The sequence below is a fragment of the Rhineura floridana genome, chromosome 7, assembly GCF_030035675.1.
Source record: "Rhineura floridana isolate rRhiFlo1 chromosome 7, rRhiFlo1.hap2, whole genome shotgun sequence".
Classification (NCBI taxonomy): domain Eukaryota; kingdom Metazoa; phylum Chordata; class Lepidosauria; order Squamata; family Rhineuridae; genus Rhineura; species Rhineura floridana.
The window spans coordinates 91,685,182-91,702,450 of record NC_084486.1 but is presented as its reverse complement, the minus strand read 5'-3'; the positions used below and the strand labels follow the sequence as shown (position 1 = coordinate 91,702,450).

Genomic DNA, 17,269 nt, shown 5'->3' with positions numbered 1-17,269 from the left:
AGTATCCCGCTCACCATTATTTTAATGTATTTCCACCTGCCATTACTGCACAAATGGAAGCATTTTCCCACCCGCCGTTACTTTAGCCATCCTGCTCACCATTACTTCAGCAGACTTCCAGTGGCAAGTTGTCTTTGATCCCGCCGTTAACTCAGCGGCCTTCAAGCGGCAAGTCATCTTCCCACCCATCAGTAACTCAGCCACACACCAGTTTACACTTCTGATAGTAGTCCTTGGGCCAGCAAGTGGGAAGATGGTATTTTGACTGCTTAGTCTTCCTGTGGTAATGGGAAAGAGTAAAGAGAAATTGGCCATTCCTAAAAAGAGGTTCCTGCCATCATCTACACACCCCACGCTGATAGCCAACCCCTTGTTCAAATGGCCAGAGGGTGATTTGGTGGAGAATATGTATGCGGATGGATAACCTGGCCACGGTCACCAGAGTATGGCCCCTACACTCAGTTCATTTAGTACAGAGGGGCTGCTGGAGCATGTGAACAACCGCAACACAGCAATGTATGGGCAGAAGTGGGGGCGCAGGACCAGGTAGACAAGCTTTGACGGGAAGCAAGCAGTCTACTGTGGGGGCGCAGAGTTTCTTAAGGAGGTCCCTAAGGCATGAAGAGTGGCTGTCTGGAGACGGAGAGCAGCCAACGGGGGAGTTAGAGGCTACATTTTCTACAACCTCATCTCCTGAGAGTTTTGTTGGCTTCAGGAATGATCACACATCACAGTCTGGGGGCTCTTCCCAATCAGTACAAGCAAATGCACAACTTGTGTGTACTCAGCAGTCAGCACATACAGCATATTCAGCCCATTCGCAATCATTTCCAGGGTCGCAGCCACCTTCTGTGCAGTTGCTACAGCTGCAACCAGTTCAGTTACAACTCTTTGGACATGCTACATCAGTCAAGCAATTACTACTGACTGACCTTTCTAGGGATCTCACAGCTACCTTACAGGCAGTGCTGCTATTGTCTAATCCATCTACCTTAGCAGTGTACTCTTTAGGACTTCAGCCCCAATAGTCTTTCACACATGGTCCCAGTGGATCAACCTGGTCAAAACTAGAATGCTACCCAGCAGTCTACTCAGATGCAGCATCCACCTGTTCTCCCACCTAGATCCACTCAACGAATGCATCAGGATCCAAGGGAGCTGGTATCTTCTTTCCTGGATCCTCACACAGTGCCTGTGGGAAGAGCTAGAACTTCCTTGAACAAGAGTACCACTGACAGACTAGATGACCCTGATTCAGACTTAATCATGTTGGACGAGGGTGAATGGGGCGGGGAGTCAGGGTCAGGGACGGTTATTTCAAATAGGCTCTGCTAGGACCCCCATTATGTCCCACTGCTTTGCAAGGCAATTGAGACCTTGGATTTTAGTGCCTCTGAGGAACCGCCTAGTACTTCAACCACTCCCCCATCTGCAATAATTGCAGCGATATGTCTTGATCCTAAACCCAAGGTTAGGGTAGTTAAATTGCCATCTATGCTACCAAAAGTAATTAAAACAGAATTTGACACACCTTTGCAATATAAGAAGCTGGTGCAAATTGCCAACAATATTATGTTCTTGAGCAACTCTTGATGGACCAGCTGAAGCTTCCACTTATTTATGCGTCCGTGGCTGAGCTGGTGAATCATTTGCTAAACCCCAAAGATTCGGGCACACAAAAGATGTGGAAAGGAAGCTGGACCTGCGTCTTCGAGTCCATGATTCTACAGCTCTTTAGATTTATGCGGCTGCTTCAGCCTAAGTGTTTACTAGAGCCTCACTCCTTTGGCTGGAGGATCTTTTGGACAACCCTCAACCAGTTCTGGCTCAGCTTTGGAAGTCTCTTCTCAAGATTTTGCGAGCGGTGGTGTTCATGTCTGATGCATCGATGGATGTGACCCAATTGTCAGCCAGAGCCATGGCTGCAGGAGTCTTCACCAGACCAACCTTGTGGCTTTGACATTGGGAAGCAGACACCGCAGAGCCCTACATGGGAGGAAAGCTTTTTGGAGATGCGTCACTGGAATTGGTGTTAGGGTCAAAGGACAAGAAGATGAGTTCCTCGAAAAAGGAGGAGGAAAGGTAAGCCTTTTGAAAATCTTATCACCTGTACTTTGCAAACCAGTCCTTTCATTTGTCCAGGCAGTCTGTACAAGGAAGAGACTTTGGTCCTACCATCCCGCCTGGGCTAGGCAGTGATTCACGACAGGAAGCTCCTAAGGGTAGTTACATCACTCTCGGAAGTTTGTTATGGGGTCACAACCCAGATGCAATAAACACCAGTTCTGACATCCCACTATCTCCAGTCAGAGGTCGTCTGCAGTGCTTTTTGAACACTTGGCAAGCCATCACTGGGTGCTGCAGATGATCAGACATGGACTAAGACTGGAGTTCACCTCTATTCCTCCACACATGTACCTTTCTTCTCCCTTTCCCACCAACCTGGAAAAGAGAACCAGAATTCAAGAGGCAGTTTAACACCTGTTGGAGATCAACACGATAGAGCCACTGCCCATCGGGGATTGCTTCTTGGGTTTTATTTCATCTTTTTTACAGTAGCCAAGAAAGATGACTTCTTGCGGTACAGGATTTGGAACATCTCAACACCTACATCAGGTATCGCAAATTCAGAATGGAAACCCTGCTGTTGATCAAAGAGGCTCTTTAGACCTCAAAGAAGCATACCTGCATGTTCTTGTGTTCCACAGGCACAGATGTTACCTCAGGTTTACAGTGGATGGGCAACATTTCCAGTACAGGGCCATGCCCTTCAGTCTATCATCAGCTCCCAGGGTGTTCACCAAGATTGTGGTCAACCTGGTGACACATCTTGGGCCACATGGAATACCTGCCCACTCCTATCTGGGCGACCTGTTAATTTGTTCTCTAACTCTGCAGAAAGCCTGGGAAGATCTTCATATTACCCTGGCCTGCCTCAAGGACCATGGCTTCATCATAAATGCACCAAAAAGTCACCTACATCTGTCACATCACATTCTTCATCTTGGGGCTCTCATAGACTTAAAAGTGGGGGTTTGGGGCCTTTCTCCAGAGACAGTAGAGAAGATCCCAAAGGTGGTACGCTATCAGTCTCTGCCAGCTGCATCAAGGTGATTAATGGCGCTGTAAAACAATTAGCTGGTAGCTACCTAAGCAGGGGCTTGGTTGCAAAGCAAATAAGGCTTTAAGAGAATGTGGATAAGCAAGGAAGGGGGTCGAGGGGGGTCTCAGTTCATGTACCAGTTTGTCTTCCAAAGGCAAGCTCGGGAAACAAATGAAGGGTTCAATAATCCAACAAGGGAATCTGGTTTCAAGACTCAACAGGGTGTGGCACAGCTGGTGAGGATCTGATACTGGCATCCAGTGTTGTTTCCAGTGGAGGGCAAAAGACCTCTCACTGCCTTTTAAGCTTCTCTTCCTGGTTCAGGTGCTAGCAATCAGCCCTCAGAATTCCAGGAGCTTGTAGCCTTAAACGGCCAGAATGCCTGCATTGCTCTGTTACTCGCAGGTGTCTTCGCTCTGAAGGGAGTAGAGGGGCCTCCTGTTCACTCTCTGAGACTGACCAGGGGGCTCCCGCTGTGTTCTGAGCATCTTCCAACAGTGGGAGGTCTGGAGCTGCATCTTGGGTGAGTCTGCTTGTTCCCTCTCATGGGTCTCCTGTGCCAATCCACTGTTCTTCATCCTCCTCTGAAGACTTACCTGATGGAGGCATGACATACACTCCATCTTGGCTCCTGCTGTGGTGGATCTAATGATGCTGGCAAAGCTTCTGGGATTCATAGTCTCAACATTCCAGGTCACACCCTGGACACGACATCACTCGCAGCCTTTCCAATGGGCTCTGTTACCATTTCAGGACAGCATTGCATGCAAGCAGCATATTCCAGTGAGCCTGTCTCCTTCAGTCCACCGCTCCCTACGTTAGTGGTTTATCTGAGCAAACCTACTCAACAGTGTTTCTCTAAAGGACCTGCAGAGGGAGGTTGTTACCTCGGATGCCAGTCTAACTGGATGGGGGGCCATATGCAATGGCCAGATGGTTCAGGGAGTTCGGTCAGAGATGGAGACTCTTCTTATCAGCCTGCTGGAACTTGGTGCAATTTGCTTGGTGCTGTAACATTTCACCATATAATCGCCCCTGGGGGCAATCATGCCAAGGCTCAAGTCACAGCCAAGGCTCATGTGAATCATCAAGGGGGAATGAGGTCACCACTCCCACAACAAGAGGCATGTGCCCTAATGCATTGGGCAGAAACGCATCTGGTGTCCCTCGTGGTGGAGCATTTAAAAGGAGAGGGACATGTACAGACAGATTAGCTGAGCCAGGAGTCATTATAGCAGGGGGAATGGTGCCTTCACCCAACAGTGTTCAAGCAGATCTGCAGAATCTTCAGCAGGATTTAAGTTGATCTTTTTTTCCTCGCCAATGAACCATCAGATGATCAGTTATTTTTCCCAATACATGTCTCCACCAACGAGACAGTGGATGCTGTCTCCTCCAAATGACCCTCAGGAGACATGTATGCGTTTGCACCAATCCTGCTACTCTCAAGGGTCCTGTGCAAGATCGGAAGAGAGGGAGACAGTGATTCTTGCCTGCAGGCCTTGGTTGTTGGAGATAGTCAGCCTGGTGATGTCCCCTCCACGGCCCCTTCCATGTTGGGAAAATCTTTTGTCCCAAGGCCACATGTTTCACCCAGATCTGGCCTGGCTGAACATTCATGCATGGAGATTGATCAGAGACGGTTAATAAAGGCAGGCCTTCCAACACTGGTAGTGGACACCATGTTGGCATCAAGATCGTCCATTCTTCAAATCTATCGGTATACTTGGAAGATGTTTTCCTGGTGCCACAAGAATCATCTGGTTCTTCTAAAAATGGGGATTGTTGAAGTTTTGTCCTTCAGGAGTTTTTCCATGGGGTCGTGGTCCAACACTGATGAGGCAAGCATACGCACTTTCTGAGTTCCTATGTAACTCTCTGAACAAGTTGTTATCATCACATCCAATTATGAAGCATTTTCTGTGAGGAGCCATAGTTTTTTTCTCTACCAACTCACCACTGTTTTCCTTGTGGGATTTGCACAACATGCTAGCTACTCTCCAGATGCCACCATTTGAGACACTGAGTTCAGTTTCATTATAGATACTGCCATTTAAGGTGCTCTTTCTGGTGACTATTACAGCAGCCAGGAGGATATTAAAATGGAATGCTCTTTCTGTGGATAAATCCTGCTGTGTCTGTCACAAAGACAGTTATTCTGCAGACTAACCCTTGTTTCCATCCAAAGATAATGTCTCTTGCCATTGTTTTGTCAATCTCTGATTCATCTGATGGAAAAGGCCTGGCACTTGTTGGATGTGAGGAGGGCTTTCAAGGTCTACATTTCTAGGACTAAGCCCTTTCATCAGTCTGAAGCCTTGTTCGTTTCCTTTCATGCTTCGTCACTGGGAAAATACCCACCTCTACTCTTTTCCGGTGGAGTAAGGCTTGTATTTCCTTAGCATCCAACAATTTAAAATTATGGCCTCCATCAAAAATTGTGACATATTCAACTAGGGCAGTGACCACATCAGCTGCCTTTTCTCTAAATGCTCCTGTTCATGAAGTATGCCGTGCAGCTACCTGGGCCTACCTGAATACATTCATAAAACACTATAAGATTGATGTTTTTGCCTCTGAGGAGGTGGCATTTGGGAGAGGAGTGTTACAACAGGTCCTCCCAAATGAATAGACAGCAAAAAAGCTATTGTTCTCCTTCCCTCCATATGGGTCAGCTGAAGTATGACCCACCTGAGTTCATCTTACATGCATGGGAGAAGACACCATTGGTCTTACTATGAACTGGTCATCTATGTGCATGTAAAGATGATCTCAGGGCCACTCCCTACATGATGAGAAGTCTTTTGTTTCCGTTTTGCATTCTCCTATTTGGTTGGCAGAAGAGAGCATGTTGTGTTGCTGTTCATATATTATCCTGTTATATGTTTGATTGTTTATTCTGAGTTGCTTTGTCATAACGGAAGTTAGTTAGTTAGTTATTCTTTATTTATATCCCGCCATCCTTCCAATACTGGAACTTGCTGTGGCTTCCAGATAAAAGCACATATAATTAAAACATACAGAATCTACATTAAAATGAAATTAAACTACATCCAATATTAAAACCAATCATATTGCTAGATAAAAAGGAATCAAAACCAATTTAAAAATAGTAAAATTCGGCATTAGTAGTGCAGTTCCCAGCAGTCCCAACTTTAGCAACCGTCAGTACCAAAAGCTTGTTGGAATAGGAAAGTCTCTAAAAAACTGAACAGTGCTATTTTGCCTTCAGCCACAAGGTGGAGCCAGAGTCCCACCTGAGATCATCTTTACATGCACATAGAAGACCGTTTCACGATATGACCAAAGGTCTCTTCTATGCACAGAGAAAGGATGGAGTACTTCATCCCTCTTCTCTCAGCCCATTCACTTGCCTGCCTACAATTCCTATGGCTACTAGGCTAGTGCTTAAATAAAAGACTAGAATATGGCTTCCCATGTAAATGGATTGTTTTATAATGACATAAGGATGATATAGCATATATTTCTACTTAAGATTAAATATTTTAAAAGGAAAAAATCCTACAGTAGAAGGTTATGGTTAAAGTAGATGGCTTGGATTCTGAGTTCTCCTCTGCTGTTGTGGGTGTTGCATGAGCAGACCTGCTCGTGAGATGCTCCTGCTGGTGGAAGTGAGGAAGTGATATTCACTTGGTTACTCCTCCCCCCTGTGCTCTTATGTGCCCCCTGAAAATCTATTTGGAGGGGAGACAGGAATCTGCTCCAGTAACCTTCTCCACTTCCACCAGCATGATCCTTAATTGGATGAAAACGTTCAATGAAAAGGAGTCCTTCTGTATGAGGAACAGATGGAATCCAAGCTATGATTTAAGTAAATGTGTATGTCACTATTTTGAATAGCCACTTTATCTGTGCAGAATGATGCCATTTTCTAATTATGTGTATGGGGCAGGGGTGGTTTTCATTTGGATGATGTGTTTTATATTTATTGTAGAATTAACTTCTTTGTTCTGTTTTCTTTTTTTTTAGTCATTCTGTAGGTATGTAAAGTGAACTTTTCCCCATTCTCTTTTTAAGACAGCAGTATGCCCAGGTGATGGCACAGCAGCAAAAAGCAGCTCTCTCATCGCAGCAGCAGCAGCAGCTGGCTCTCCTTTTGCAACAGTTCCAGGCACTTAAAATGAGGTGAGCATGCAGATTTCAGGGCCATTTCACACATTATGCAGTAGTTAATCCAGCACACTCAACAGTATGCTGCAGACATTGAAGAAGGTTTCCTAATAACACATCTTTAGGTATGTTTGCATGCATACAGCTGTCACACTTCACATTATTAGATGTACAGTTAATATACTAAATATAATGTATGAACTAGTCCTCAGTTCAGAGCCTACCCAAAATAGTGGCTCTTGAAGGTATATAACTTTGTGCCTGTTCCTGAGACTGAATCTGTCCAAATTTTGACAAAAATTTGTCAACAAATATGGAAAACAAAACTATGGCCCACAGACTGGAAGTGTTCAATATATATTGCAATTCCAAAGAAAGGGGATCCAAGGGAATGCAGTAATTATCGCACTATTGCCTTAATATCCCATGCAAGTAAAGTAATGCTCAAGATTCTGTAACAAAGGCTCTTATATATGGAGCGAGAAATGCCAGATGTCCAAGCTGGATTTAGAAAAGGAAGAGGTACCAGAGATCATATCATAAACCTACATTTGTTCTGATGCGCAACCTATACTCTGGACAAGACGGACAGAATATGGAGAACCAATTGGTTCCCAATCGGAAAGAGTGTGAGACAGGAGTGTATTTTATCAACCTGTTTGTTTAAGCTACATGCAGAACATACCATACGGAAAGCGAAATTGGACCAAGATGAAGGAGGTATGAAAATTGGAGGGAGAAATATTAATAATTTAAGATATGCAGATGATACCATACTACTAGCAGAAACCAGTAATTATTTGAAATGAATGCTGATTTATTTATTGTATTTGTATACTGCCCCATAGCCAAAGCTCTCTGGGAGGTTTACAGTAACTAAAAACATTAAAAACAAATATACAAGTTTAAAACACATCTTTTAAAAACAATTTAAAACCCACTTTAAAAAATTTAAAACAATTTTTAAAAAAACATGCTAAAATGCCTGGGAGAAGAGGAAAGTCTTGACCTGGCATCAAAAAGATAACAGTGATGGCGCCAGGCGCACCTCATCTGAAAGATCATTTCATAATTTGGGGGCCACCACTGAGAAGGCCCTCTCCCTTGCTGATGAAAATTAAAGAGGAAAGCACAAAAGCAGGACTACAGCTGAACATCAAAAAGACTAAAGTAATGACAACAGAAGATTTATGTAACTTTAAAGTTGACAGTGAGGACATTTAACTTGTCAAGGATTCTCAGTACCTTGGTACAGTCATTAACCAAACTGGAGACAATAGTCAAGAAATCAGAAGTAGGCTAGGACTGGGGAGGGCGGCTATGAGAGAACTAGAAAAGGTCCTCAAATGCAAAGATGTATCACTGAACACTGAAGTCAGGATCACTCAGACCATGGTATTCCCAATCTCTTATGTATGGATGTGAAAGTTGGACAGTGAAAAAAGTGGATAAGAGAAAAATCAACTCATTTGAAATGTGGTGTTGGAGGAGAGCTTTGCAAATACCATGGACTGCAAAAAAGACAAATAATTGGGTGTTAGAACAAATTTAACCAGGACTATGATTAGAAGCTAAAATGGTGAAACTGAGGTTATCATTCTTTGGACACATCATGAGAAGACCTGATTCACTAAAAAAAGACCATAATGCTGGGAAAAACAGAAGGGAGTAGAAAAAGAGGAAGACCAAATGAGATGGATTGATTCCATAAAGGAAGCCACAGACCTGAACGTAAAAGATCTGTACAGGATGATTTATAACAGATGCTATTGGAGGTCACCGATTCATAGGGTCGCCATAAGTCGACTTGAAGGCACATAACGGCAACAGTCACTAAGGTTTCACACTCAAGCATGAAAAAAAAGTAATACATCTGGGTGTTGCTTTGTCCAATTATGTTTGTTGTGTTTGTCACCTCCTAATATTTGTTTTCGGTAACGGAAGCCTCTTCTGCTAATTGACCAGTAGAACAAACATTTGCACTGAAATTCTAGTCAGTATAACAGAACTGTTCTGTGCAGCTCAAGAGTTTTGGATTTTGCTCAGGAATTGGCAGGAAGTTACGCTCTAATATTACTTTAGTACTAGTTCTGAAGAAGGAGAGTGAAAATGGGGGGAATTGTGTTTTAAAGTAAAAAGAAAAATCTATTGTGACATCTAAGTAGAATTACCTTTTTGAGGTAGCATGTTGAATCTTCCTCTTTATATTACAGAAAAGCTGAGCAGAACATGGTGCAACCTGTAACAAGGCCTGTGTCAGTGCCAGACTCAGGCTCAATTTGGGAGCTTCAGTCAACAGCCCCGCAAGCTACAGGTAGAAAACCAATTTTGATATTGGCTGTATTCAGACATAAACTATGGCTTACAATTATTCCCAAACCAATGCCAGCTCACAAACCATGGTTTGTGAATGATTGCCAAACCAGGATCTGAAACTACAGCTTGAAGGTAGCTTACAAACCACAGTTTGAAAAAAATATGGTTTGCTACTGTACGTTCTTTGTTCTCTCCTGTGCCAAGAGCAGCCTGGAGATCTTCAAAGAGGAGAATGTTTGGCTGTCCTGCCCCGTATCCATGGCCAGCCAAAATTTTTGGATATTCTCAAGAGAAAATAGGGGAAGAAAGAAACAGCACAAATCATGGTTCATATGTTTAATAATGATTTTGAGTCTAAACTGTGGTTAGGACAAGCCATGTCTGGACACAGCCATTCTTTTCCTACAGATAATTAGTTCTATTTCCACAATAAGACATTTTAGCCCCAATATAAACTTATTTCAGTGACTAAGAGGACTTCATACATGTTATCATTGATTGAAAGCTTGGGATCAATTGAGTTTTGCATAGATAAGAGGTTTCTATTTTCAGTACAGTAACACCTCAGTTAACAAATTATCCAGGAAAGAAGCTCCTTTTAACAAAGTATTTCTGGGGTTTGGGGGACATGGGGGGCACACACTCTAACATAGTCACAATGTGGCTCCTTGTCTACAGTAGGGCCCCGCTTCTCGGCACCCCGCTTCTCGGCGTTCTGTTAATACGGTGCCAGCGGGGCAGTCAGCTGGAGGGGGGGCTGGAGCTCCCTGCACTCCAGCTGATTGCACCGGAGGAGGGGAAGATCAGCTGTAGCTTGCTACAGCTGATCTTCTCCTCCTCAGGGCGGTCAGACTCGTGCACTCCAGCTGATCACTCCTCCTCTTCTGCCGCGGTCAGACTCCCGCTGGAGCTGATTGCACCCGAGGAGAGGAAGATCTGATCTTCTCCTCCTCTGGTGCGATCAGCAGGTTAGGTTCCAGACCCCCGCACTACAACTGATGTGGTTTTTGGCAGTTTTTGCTTTCCAGCGGGGGTCTAGAACCTAACCTGCCGTATGAATGGGGCCATACGGAACTGGATTGTGGCCATTGCAGGCCACTGTCACGCATGGCTGGAATGGCACTCCTTTCCAGTGGTGCAGATGCCTCTGCAGTAAACAGTGCTTTGGATGCCCTGAAAGTGCTGTTTACTGCAGACGTATCTGCTTGAGTGTAAGGATGGCACAGAGAGAGAGAGAGAGAGAGAGACCACATACTGGGTGGTGGTGGAGGCTGCCCCTTGCCTGCCTACTTGAGTGTACAGAGAGGAGAATTGTGCTCAGATTGCTATACAAGATGCTATATGTTAAAGGAAAAAAGCAAGAAAGCATCCCTGATGCATTTTGGAAGAAGCCTTCAAGTGGTCTGTATGCAAGGCTTACCTGATCTGGTGGTTTAATTTCAAACATGCGTATTGTTAGTTTTGAATAAAACGTTTGCTGAAATATGTTGAACTGCTCTTTTTTTGTGGTGTAGGAACCTATCCCTATTTTTCTGGGTTGGTCCTACCTCTGGTACCAAAATTTATATTAAAGAAGTAATGTCCAGGAACACATGTACTTCGTTAACTGAGGCATTACTGTATTTGCAAGGACAGGGAAGGACGTATTGGTGGCGGAGTCGCTCTATACGTGAAAGAAGGCATTGAATCCAGCAAGCTCGAAACCCCAAAAGAGGCAGACTCCTCCACAGAATCGTTGTGGGTGGTGATACCATGCCCCAGGAGGGACTTAATACTGGGAACGATCTATCGTCCCCCTGATCAAAATGCTCAGGGAGACCTTGAGATGAGATATGAAATTGAGGAAGCATCCAAACTAGGAAATGTGGTAGTAATGGGTGACTTCAACTACCCGGACATAGACTGGCCGCATATGTGTTCCAGTCATGACAAAGAAGCAAAGTTTCTAGATATTCTAAATGACTATTCCCTAGACCAGTTGGTCATGGAACCGACCAGAGGGACGGCAACCCTGGACTTAATCCTCAGTGGGGACCGGGACCTAGTGCGAGATGTAAGTGTTGTTGAACCGATTAGGAGCAGTGACCACAGTGCTATTAAATTAAACATACATGTAAATGGCCGATTGCCAAGAAAATCCAACACGGTCACATTTGACTTCAAAAGAGGAAACTTCACAAAAATGAGGGGATTGGTAAAAAGAAAGCTGAAAAACAAAGTCCAGAGGGTCACATCACTCGAAAATGCATGGAAGTTGTTTAAAAACACTATATTAGAAGCTCAACTGGAGTGCATACCGCAGATCAGAAAAGGTACCGCCAGGGCCAAGAAGATGCCAGCATGGTTAACGAGCAAAGTCAAGGAAGCTCTTAGAGGCAAAAAGTCTTCCTTCAGAAAATAGAAGTCTTGTCCAAATGAAGAAAATAAAAAAGAACACAAACTCTGGCAAAAGAAATGCAAGAAGACAATAAGGGATGCTAAAAAAGAATTTGAGGAGCACATTGCTAAGAACATAAAAACCAACAACAAAAAATTCTATAAATACATTCAAAGCAGGAGACCATCTAGGGAGGCGATTGGACCCTTGGATGATAAGGGAGTCAAAGGAGTACTAAAGAACGATGAGATTGCAGAGAAGCTAAATGAATTCTTTGCATCTGTCTCCACAGTAGAAGATACAGGGCAGATCGCTGAACCTGAACTAACATTTGCAGGAAGGGATTCTGAGGAACTGAGACAAATAGTGGTAACGAGAGAGGAAGTTCTAGGCTTAATGGACAATATAAAAACTGACAAATCACCGGGCCCGGATGGCATCCACCCGAGAGTTCTCAAAGAACTCAAATGTGAAATTGCTGATCTGCTAACTAAAATATGTAACTTGTCCCTCGGGTCCTCCTCCGTGCCTCAGGACTGGAAAGTGGCAAATGTAACGCCAATCTTCAAAAAGGGATCCAGAGGGGATCCCGGAAATTACAGGCCAGTTAGTTTAACTTCTGTCCCTGGAAAACTGGTAGAAAGTATTATTAAAGCTAGATTAACTAAGCACATAGAAGAACAAGCCTTGCTGAAGCAGAGCCAGCATGGCTTCTGCAAGGGAAAGTCCTGTCTCAGTAACCTATTAGAATTCTTTGAGAGTGTCAACAAGCATATAGATAGAGGTGATCCAGTGGACATAGTGTACTTAGACTTTCAAAAAGCGTTTGACAAGGTACCTCACCAAAGACTTCTGAGGAAGCTTAGCAGTCATGGAATAAGAGGAGAGGTCCTTTTGTGGATAAGGAATTGGTTAAGAAGCAGAAAGCAGAGAGTAGGAATAAACGGGCAGTTCTCCCAATGGAGGGCTGTAGAAAGTGGAGTCCCTCAAGGATCGGTATTGGGACCTGTACTTTTCAACTTGTTCATTAATGACCTAGAATTAGGAGTGAGCAGTGAAGTGGCCAAGTTTGCTGACGACACTAAATTGTTCAGGGTTGTTAAAGCAAAGAAGGATTGCGAAGAGCTCCAAAAAGAGCTCTCCAAACTGAGTGAATGGGCGGAAAAATGGCAAATGCAATTCAATACAGATAAGTGTAAAATTATGCATATTGGAGCAAAAAATCTTAATTTCACATATACGCTCATGGGGTCTGAACTGGCGATGACTGACCAGGAGAGAGACCTCGGGGTTGTAGTGGACAGCACGATGAAAATGTCGACCCAGTGTGCGGCAGCTGTGAAAAAGGCAAATTCCACGCTAGCGATAATTAGGAAAGGTATTGAAAATAAAACAGCCGATATCATAATGCCGTTGTATAAATCTATGGTGCGGCCGCATTTGGAATACTGTGTACAGTTCTGGTCGCCTCATCTCAAAAAGGATATTCTAGAGTTGGAAAAGGTTCAGAAGAGGGCAACCAGAATGATCAAGGGGATGGAACGACTCCCTTATGAGGAAAGGTTGCAGCATTTGGGGCTTTTTAGTTTAGAGAAAAGGTGGGTCAGAGGAGACATGACAGAAGTGTATAAAATTATGCATGGCACTGAGAAAGTGGATAGAGAAAAGTTCTTCTCCCTCTCTCATAATACTAGAACTCGTGGACATTCCAAGAAGCTGAATGTTGGAAGATTCAGGACAGACAAAAGGAAGTACTTCTTTACTCAGCGCATAGTTAACCTATGGAATTTGCTCCCACAAGATGCAGTAATGGCCACCAGCTTGGATGGCTTTAAAAGAAGATTAGACAAATTCATGGAGGACAGGGCTATCAATGGCTACTAGCCATGATGGCTGTGCTCTGCCACCCTAGTCAGAGGCAGCATGCTTCTGAAAACCAGTTGCCGGAAGCCTCAGGAGGGGAGAGTGTTCTTGCACTCGGGTCCTGCTTGCGGGCTTCCCCCAGGCACCTGGTTGGCCACTGTGAGAACAGGATGCTGGACTAGATGGGCCACTGGCCTGATCCAGCAGGCTCTTCTTATGTTCTTATGAACTGTTGCTTATTATTTGAGCAAAGGCAATAAGAATTAGGGTTTGGAAAACTGGGCTCTTTTGCTATGGAGCCAATTAACCTACTTATTTTTTTTCGGTTTCTCCTCTTCCACAAAGAGTAACATGCAGACATCAGTGTTCTGTTAGAATTTAGATTGTGGCTTACTAATGTAGTATGGAGCAAATAAGAAGACAAAGTAGGTCCAATAGTAATTTTTATTCAACCAGCCTCAGAGCATGGAAGCCTTTGTGCCACTCACAAGGACCAGAACACAAACAGCATTCAAAAGTAGCATAAAGAGTAATATAGAAAATATCTAAAAGGAATTTTGAATTAATTTAATAAAACAAAAGTGGAAAGTGCATATGTTTTCTGAGATTATATTGAAATTGAAGGGAAGCCCTAGAAATTTAGTAAAGTACTAAGTTTTGGATTCACGCTTGCCTGTCCATGAATAAAAGAGCTTCTTCATTCAAAGAAGGAGCAGGGATCCAGCAGAAGCTTGTTGGAGGCTGTATGCCTCTGAATACAAGTTGCTGGGAATCACAAGTGGGGTAAGAGCTGTTGCACTCAGGTCCTGCTTGCGGATTTCCTATAGGCATCTGGTTGGCCACTGTGAGAACAGGATGCTGGACTAGATGGGCCTTTGGATTGATCCAGCAGGACTCTTCTTATGTCTGTAAGAGGACATGATGGTGATTTCCCCCAGTGCCTCCTTCCTTCTGCAGCTTCCAGTGCAATGTCCTACGCTGTTCCAGAGAGTCCCCTAATCTTCCAGAGCAGCTTTTCTGGGGCTGCAGTGGGAAGGAGGAATCCATTGCGTTTTAGGGAAGGGACTTAAGTTGTGTATTTTATTAATATCTCCTTTTTAATATTACTTCTCTGTGGCATGTCTGTTTTTGATATGAAAAGCTTTTTTTCTAAGGCTTCGTTTACTTTCATTTTGTTATTTCTGCATCTTCATTGATTGTCTTCTGTATATTGAAGCTTTTTGATGAGGTAAAATTCATCTCTTGGCACTAGATGTGTTAAATATTTTGTCATATATATTTTTTCTGATTAATGCATATCTTTTTTCAGAGAAATAATTTTTTATACCTTCAATGGAGTTAGAACACTAGGCCCTTGGAACAGAAACACTGTCCCAAATAAAAATTTGTCCATTCCATGTACTGTGAAATCCTTAAATTCCCAGTGAATTAGCAGGGTGCACAAGATTGCTAGTTTCTCATCTCTGTGATCTCCTAATTTAAACATTATTAGTCAGCCTATGCTTTCTCCTTTGTTTTGCAGTCTGGGAAGGAAGCAGTGTCTGGGATCTCCCAATTGATACTACAACTCAGGGACCCGCTCTAGAACAGTTACAGCAGCTTGAAAAGGCCAAAACTGCAAAGGTAAGAAAATGTAGAAACAATTCCAGCTGCAGCATCTCACTTGTAATAGACATGGCTTATACTGATCTAACATAATTGGGATACAACAAGTAAGTAATGAGTCGCTAATTCTTGAGCAGACATTGCTCTTTTACAAGGACATGATTTAGGAAAGAACAATCAGTCTGGTAGTTTTAGAAGAAGATGTTGATATAACTAGCAGGAATCATGTTAGGGATATTTCACATACTATGGTCTTCACTTCTCATGCTACGTGTATAATTTCAGCTAGAGCAGGAAAGGAGAGAAGCAGAACTAAGGGCCAAAAGAGAAGAGGAAGAGCGGAAAAGACAGGAGGAGCTTCGGAGACAACAAGAAGAGCTGATCAGGAGACAAGAAGAAGAAAGAAAAAGAAGGGAAGAGGAAGAGCTAGCTCGCAGAAAGCAGGTAATATATCAAAATGCAGTACTATTTCAATATTGTAAATAGAATGAATTTTCCCAATATGTGTGAAGGAAGTTGGATAAATTATTTTTGTTCCTTTCACCTTTTATGTCTGATGGGCGAGATCTCAATGGCTATCTCGCTGTGCCACCTTCCCCAGGTAAGACACGAGGTGCAACTGGACCCTGAATCGAGTGAGGAAGGAAAACATGATCCCTTTTACTCATGATGCCCAACGGGCTGGCGTCAGGGATGCTCTGTCCCTGACCCATCCTTCCTCAACCAGGGGTCCCTCAGCTAACACTTAACCCGCTCCGCTGCCCGACGTTTGCCTCAGGTGGAGACAGAGGGTAAACTCACCCTTCCTGTGTTCAGATGAGGCAAGAGGAGGGGAGCGTGTCGCAGAATCCCAGACGAGCCCCCAAATTGATGGGCGGGATATCAATGGCTATCTTGATGTGCCACCTTCCCCAGGTAAGACACGAGCTGCAATTGGACCCTGAATCGAGTGAGGAAGGAAAACATGATCCAAACACAATAGAACTTTGATCAAAGGTTCTAACTGCCCCAAAGAAGCTCTCAGTCCAACCGAGAGTGCAACCTTGGTCAGAAAGACAACTTTATTCAGGAAACAGCAACAATTTATAGATCAACATGGCATGGCAAGCAGTAAACATTGCAAAAGACAGAGTCATCAAACGAGGATGTAAACAGACGTAATATAGGGAACATACATATTCAAAAGAAACAGAAGGTGAAGTCTCATCCTTTCTGTCTTCCTGTTCTTGTTAGATCTTACCCTAATGTTATCACCCCTTCAAACAGACACTTTGTGACCAGTGGTTAAATGCATCATTGAAATTGTCTCTAAAAGGAACATGACTCTGTCTTTGTTCTAGATAAAGTAAGGCAGTTACAACAGATTATAGATGTCATCGCTTTGCCAAGAATTAACACATACTTAGCACAAGCCTAAAAGGTTAGGGAGAGATACATTTTTTTTATAACAGACATAAACCTCAGAAGAGGGAGAATTTTCCACGCCAACATGTCAACGTGTCAATTTTCCAGCCAGATCGTATATATGTTTATTTTACAAAGCCACCCTTGGAATTTGTTTGAAGGGCAGAAATCCCCATAACAAAGGAAATACATAATAAATAAGAATTTTATTTGGAGTGGGTGGGTGAATTGTGGTCAGTTGTATGTAACATTAGTTACATACTAACTTCTCAAATTTAATTAATTAGATTAATTATTTCTCATGGTAGCTTAGGAAGTATCCACATTGAGGATTGTGTTCTAAGAACCGCCCAAGGCAAGGACATAGGGTTAGTTGTTCTGCATGTGCTCTCCTCCTTAGGCTCCTCCAGTTTTAGCTCTTGCCTTTTACCCTTTCTCTTTCTCTCTTTACTAGCCTGCTTTATGAGCTC

The 17,269-nt window shown here is 43.5% G+C and overlaps 1 protein-coding gene across 3 annotated transcripts in view; it reads left to right on the top strand.

Moving 5' to 3' along the window:
• Positions 1-17,269, top strand: part of GIGYF2 (GRB10 interacting GYF protein 2) — a 125,040-nt gene that overhangs the window by 90,473 nt on the left and 17,298 nt on the right. For all 3 annotated transcript variants that reach the window (XM_061636463.1, XM_061636464.1, XM_061636461.1), the window contains exons 16-19: positions 7,142-7,249; positions 9,448-9,548; positions 15,313-15,413; positions 15,681-15,839. In XM_061636463.1, the coding sequence (XP_061492447.1) occupies positions 7,142-7,249; positions 9,448-9,548; positions 15,313-15,413; positions 15,681-15,839 (469 nt within the window). The remainder of the gene's footprint in view (positions 1-7,141; positions 7,250-9,447; positions 9,549-15,312; positions 15,414-15,680; positions 15,840-17,269) is intronic.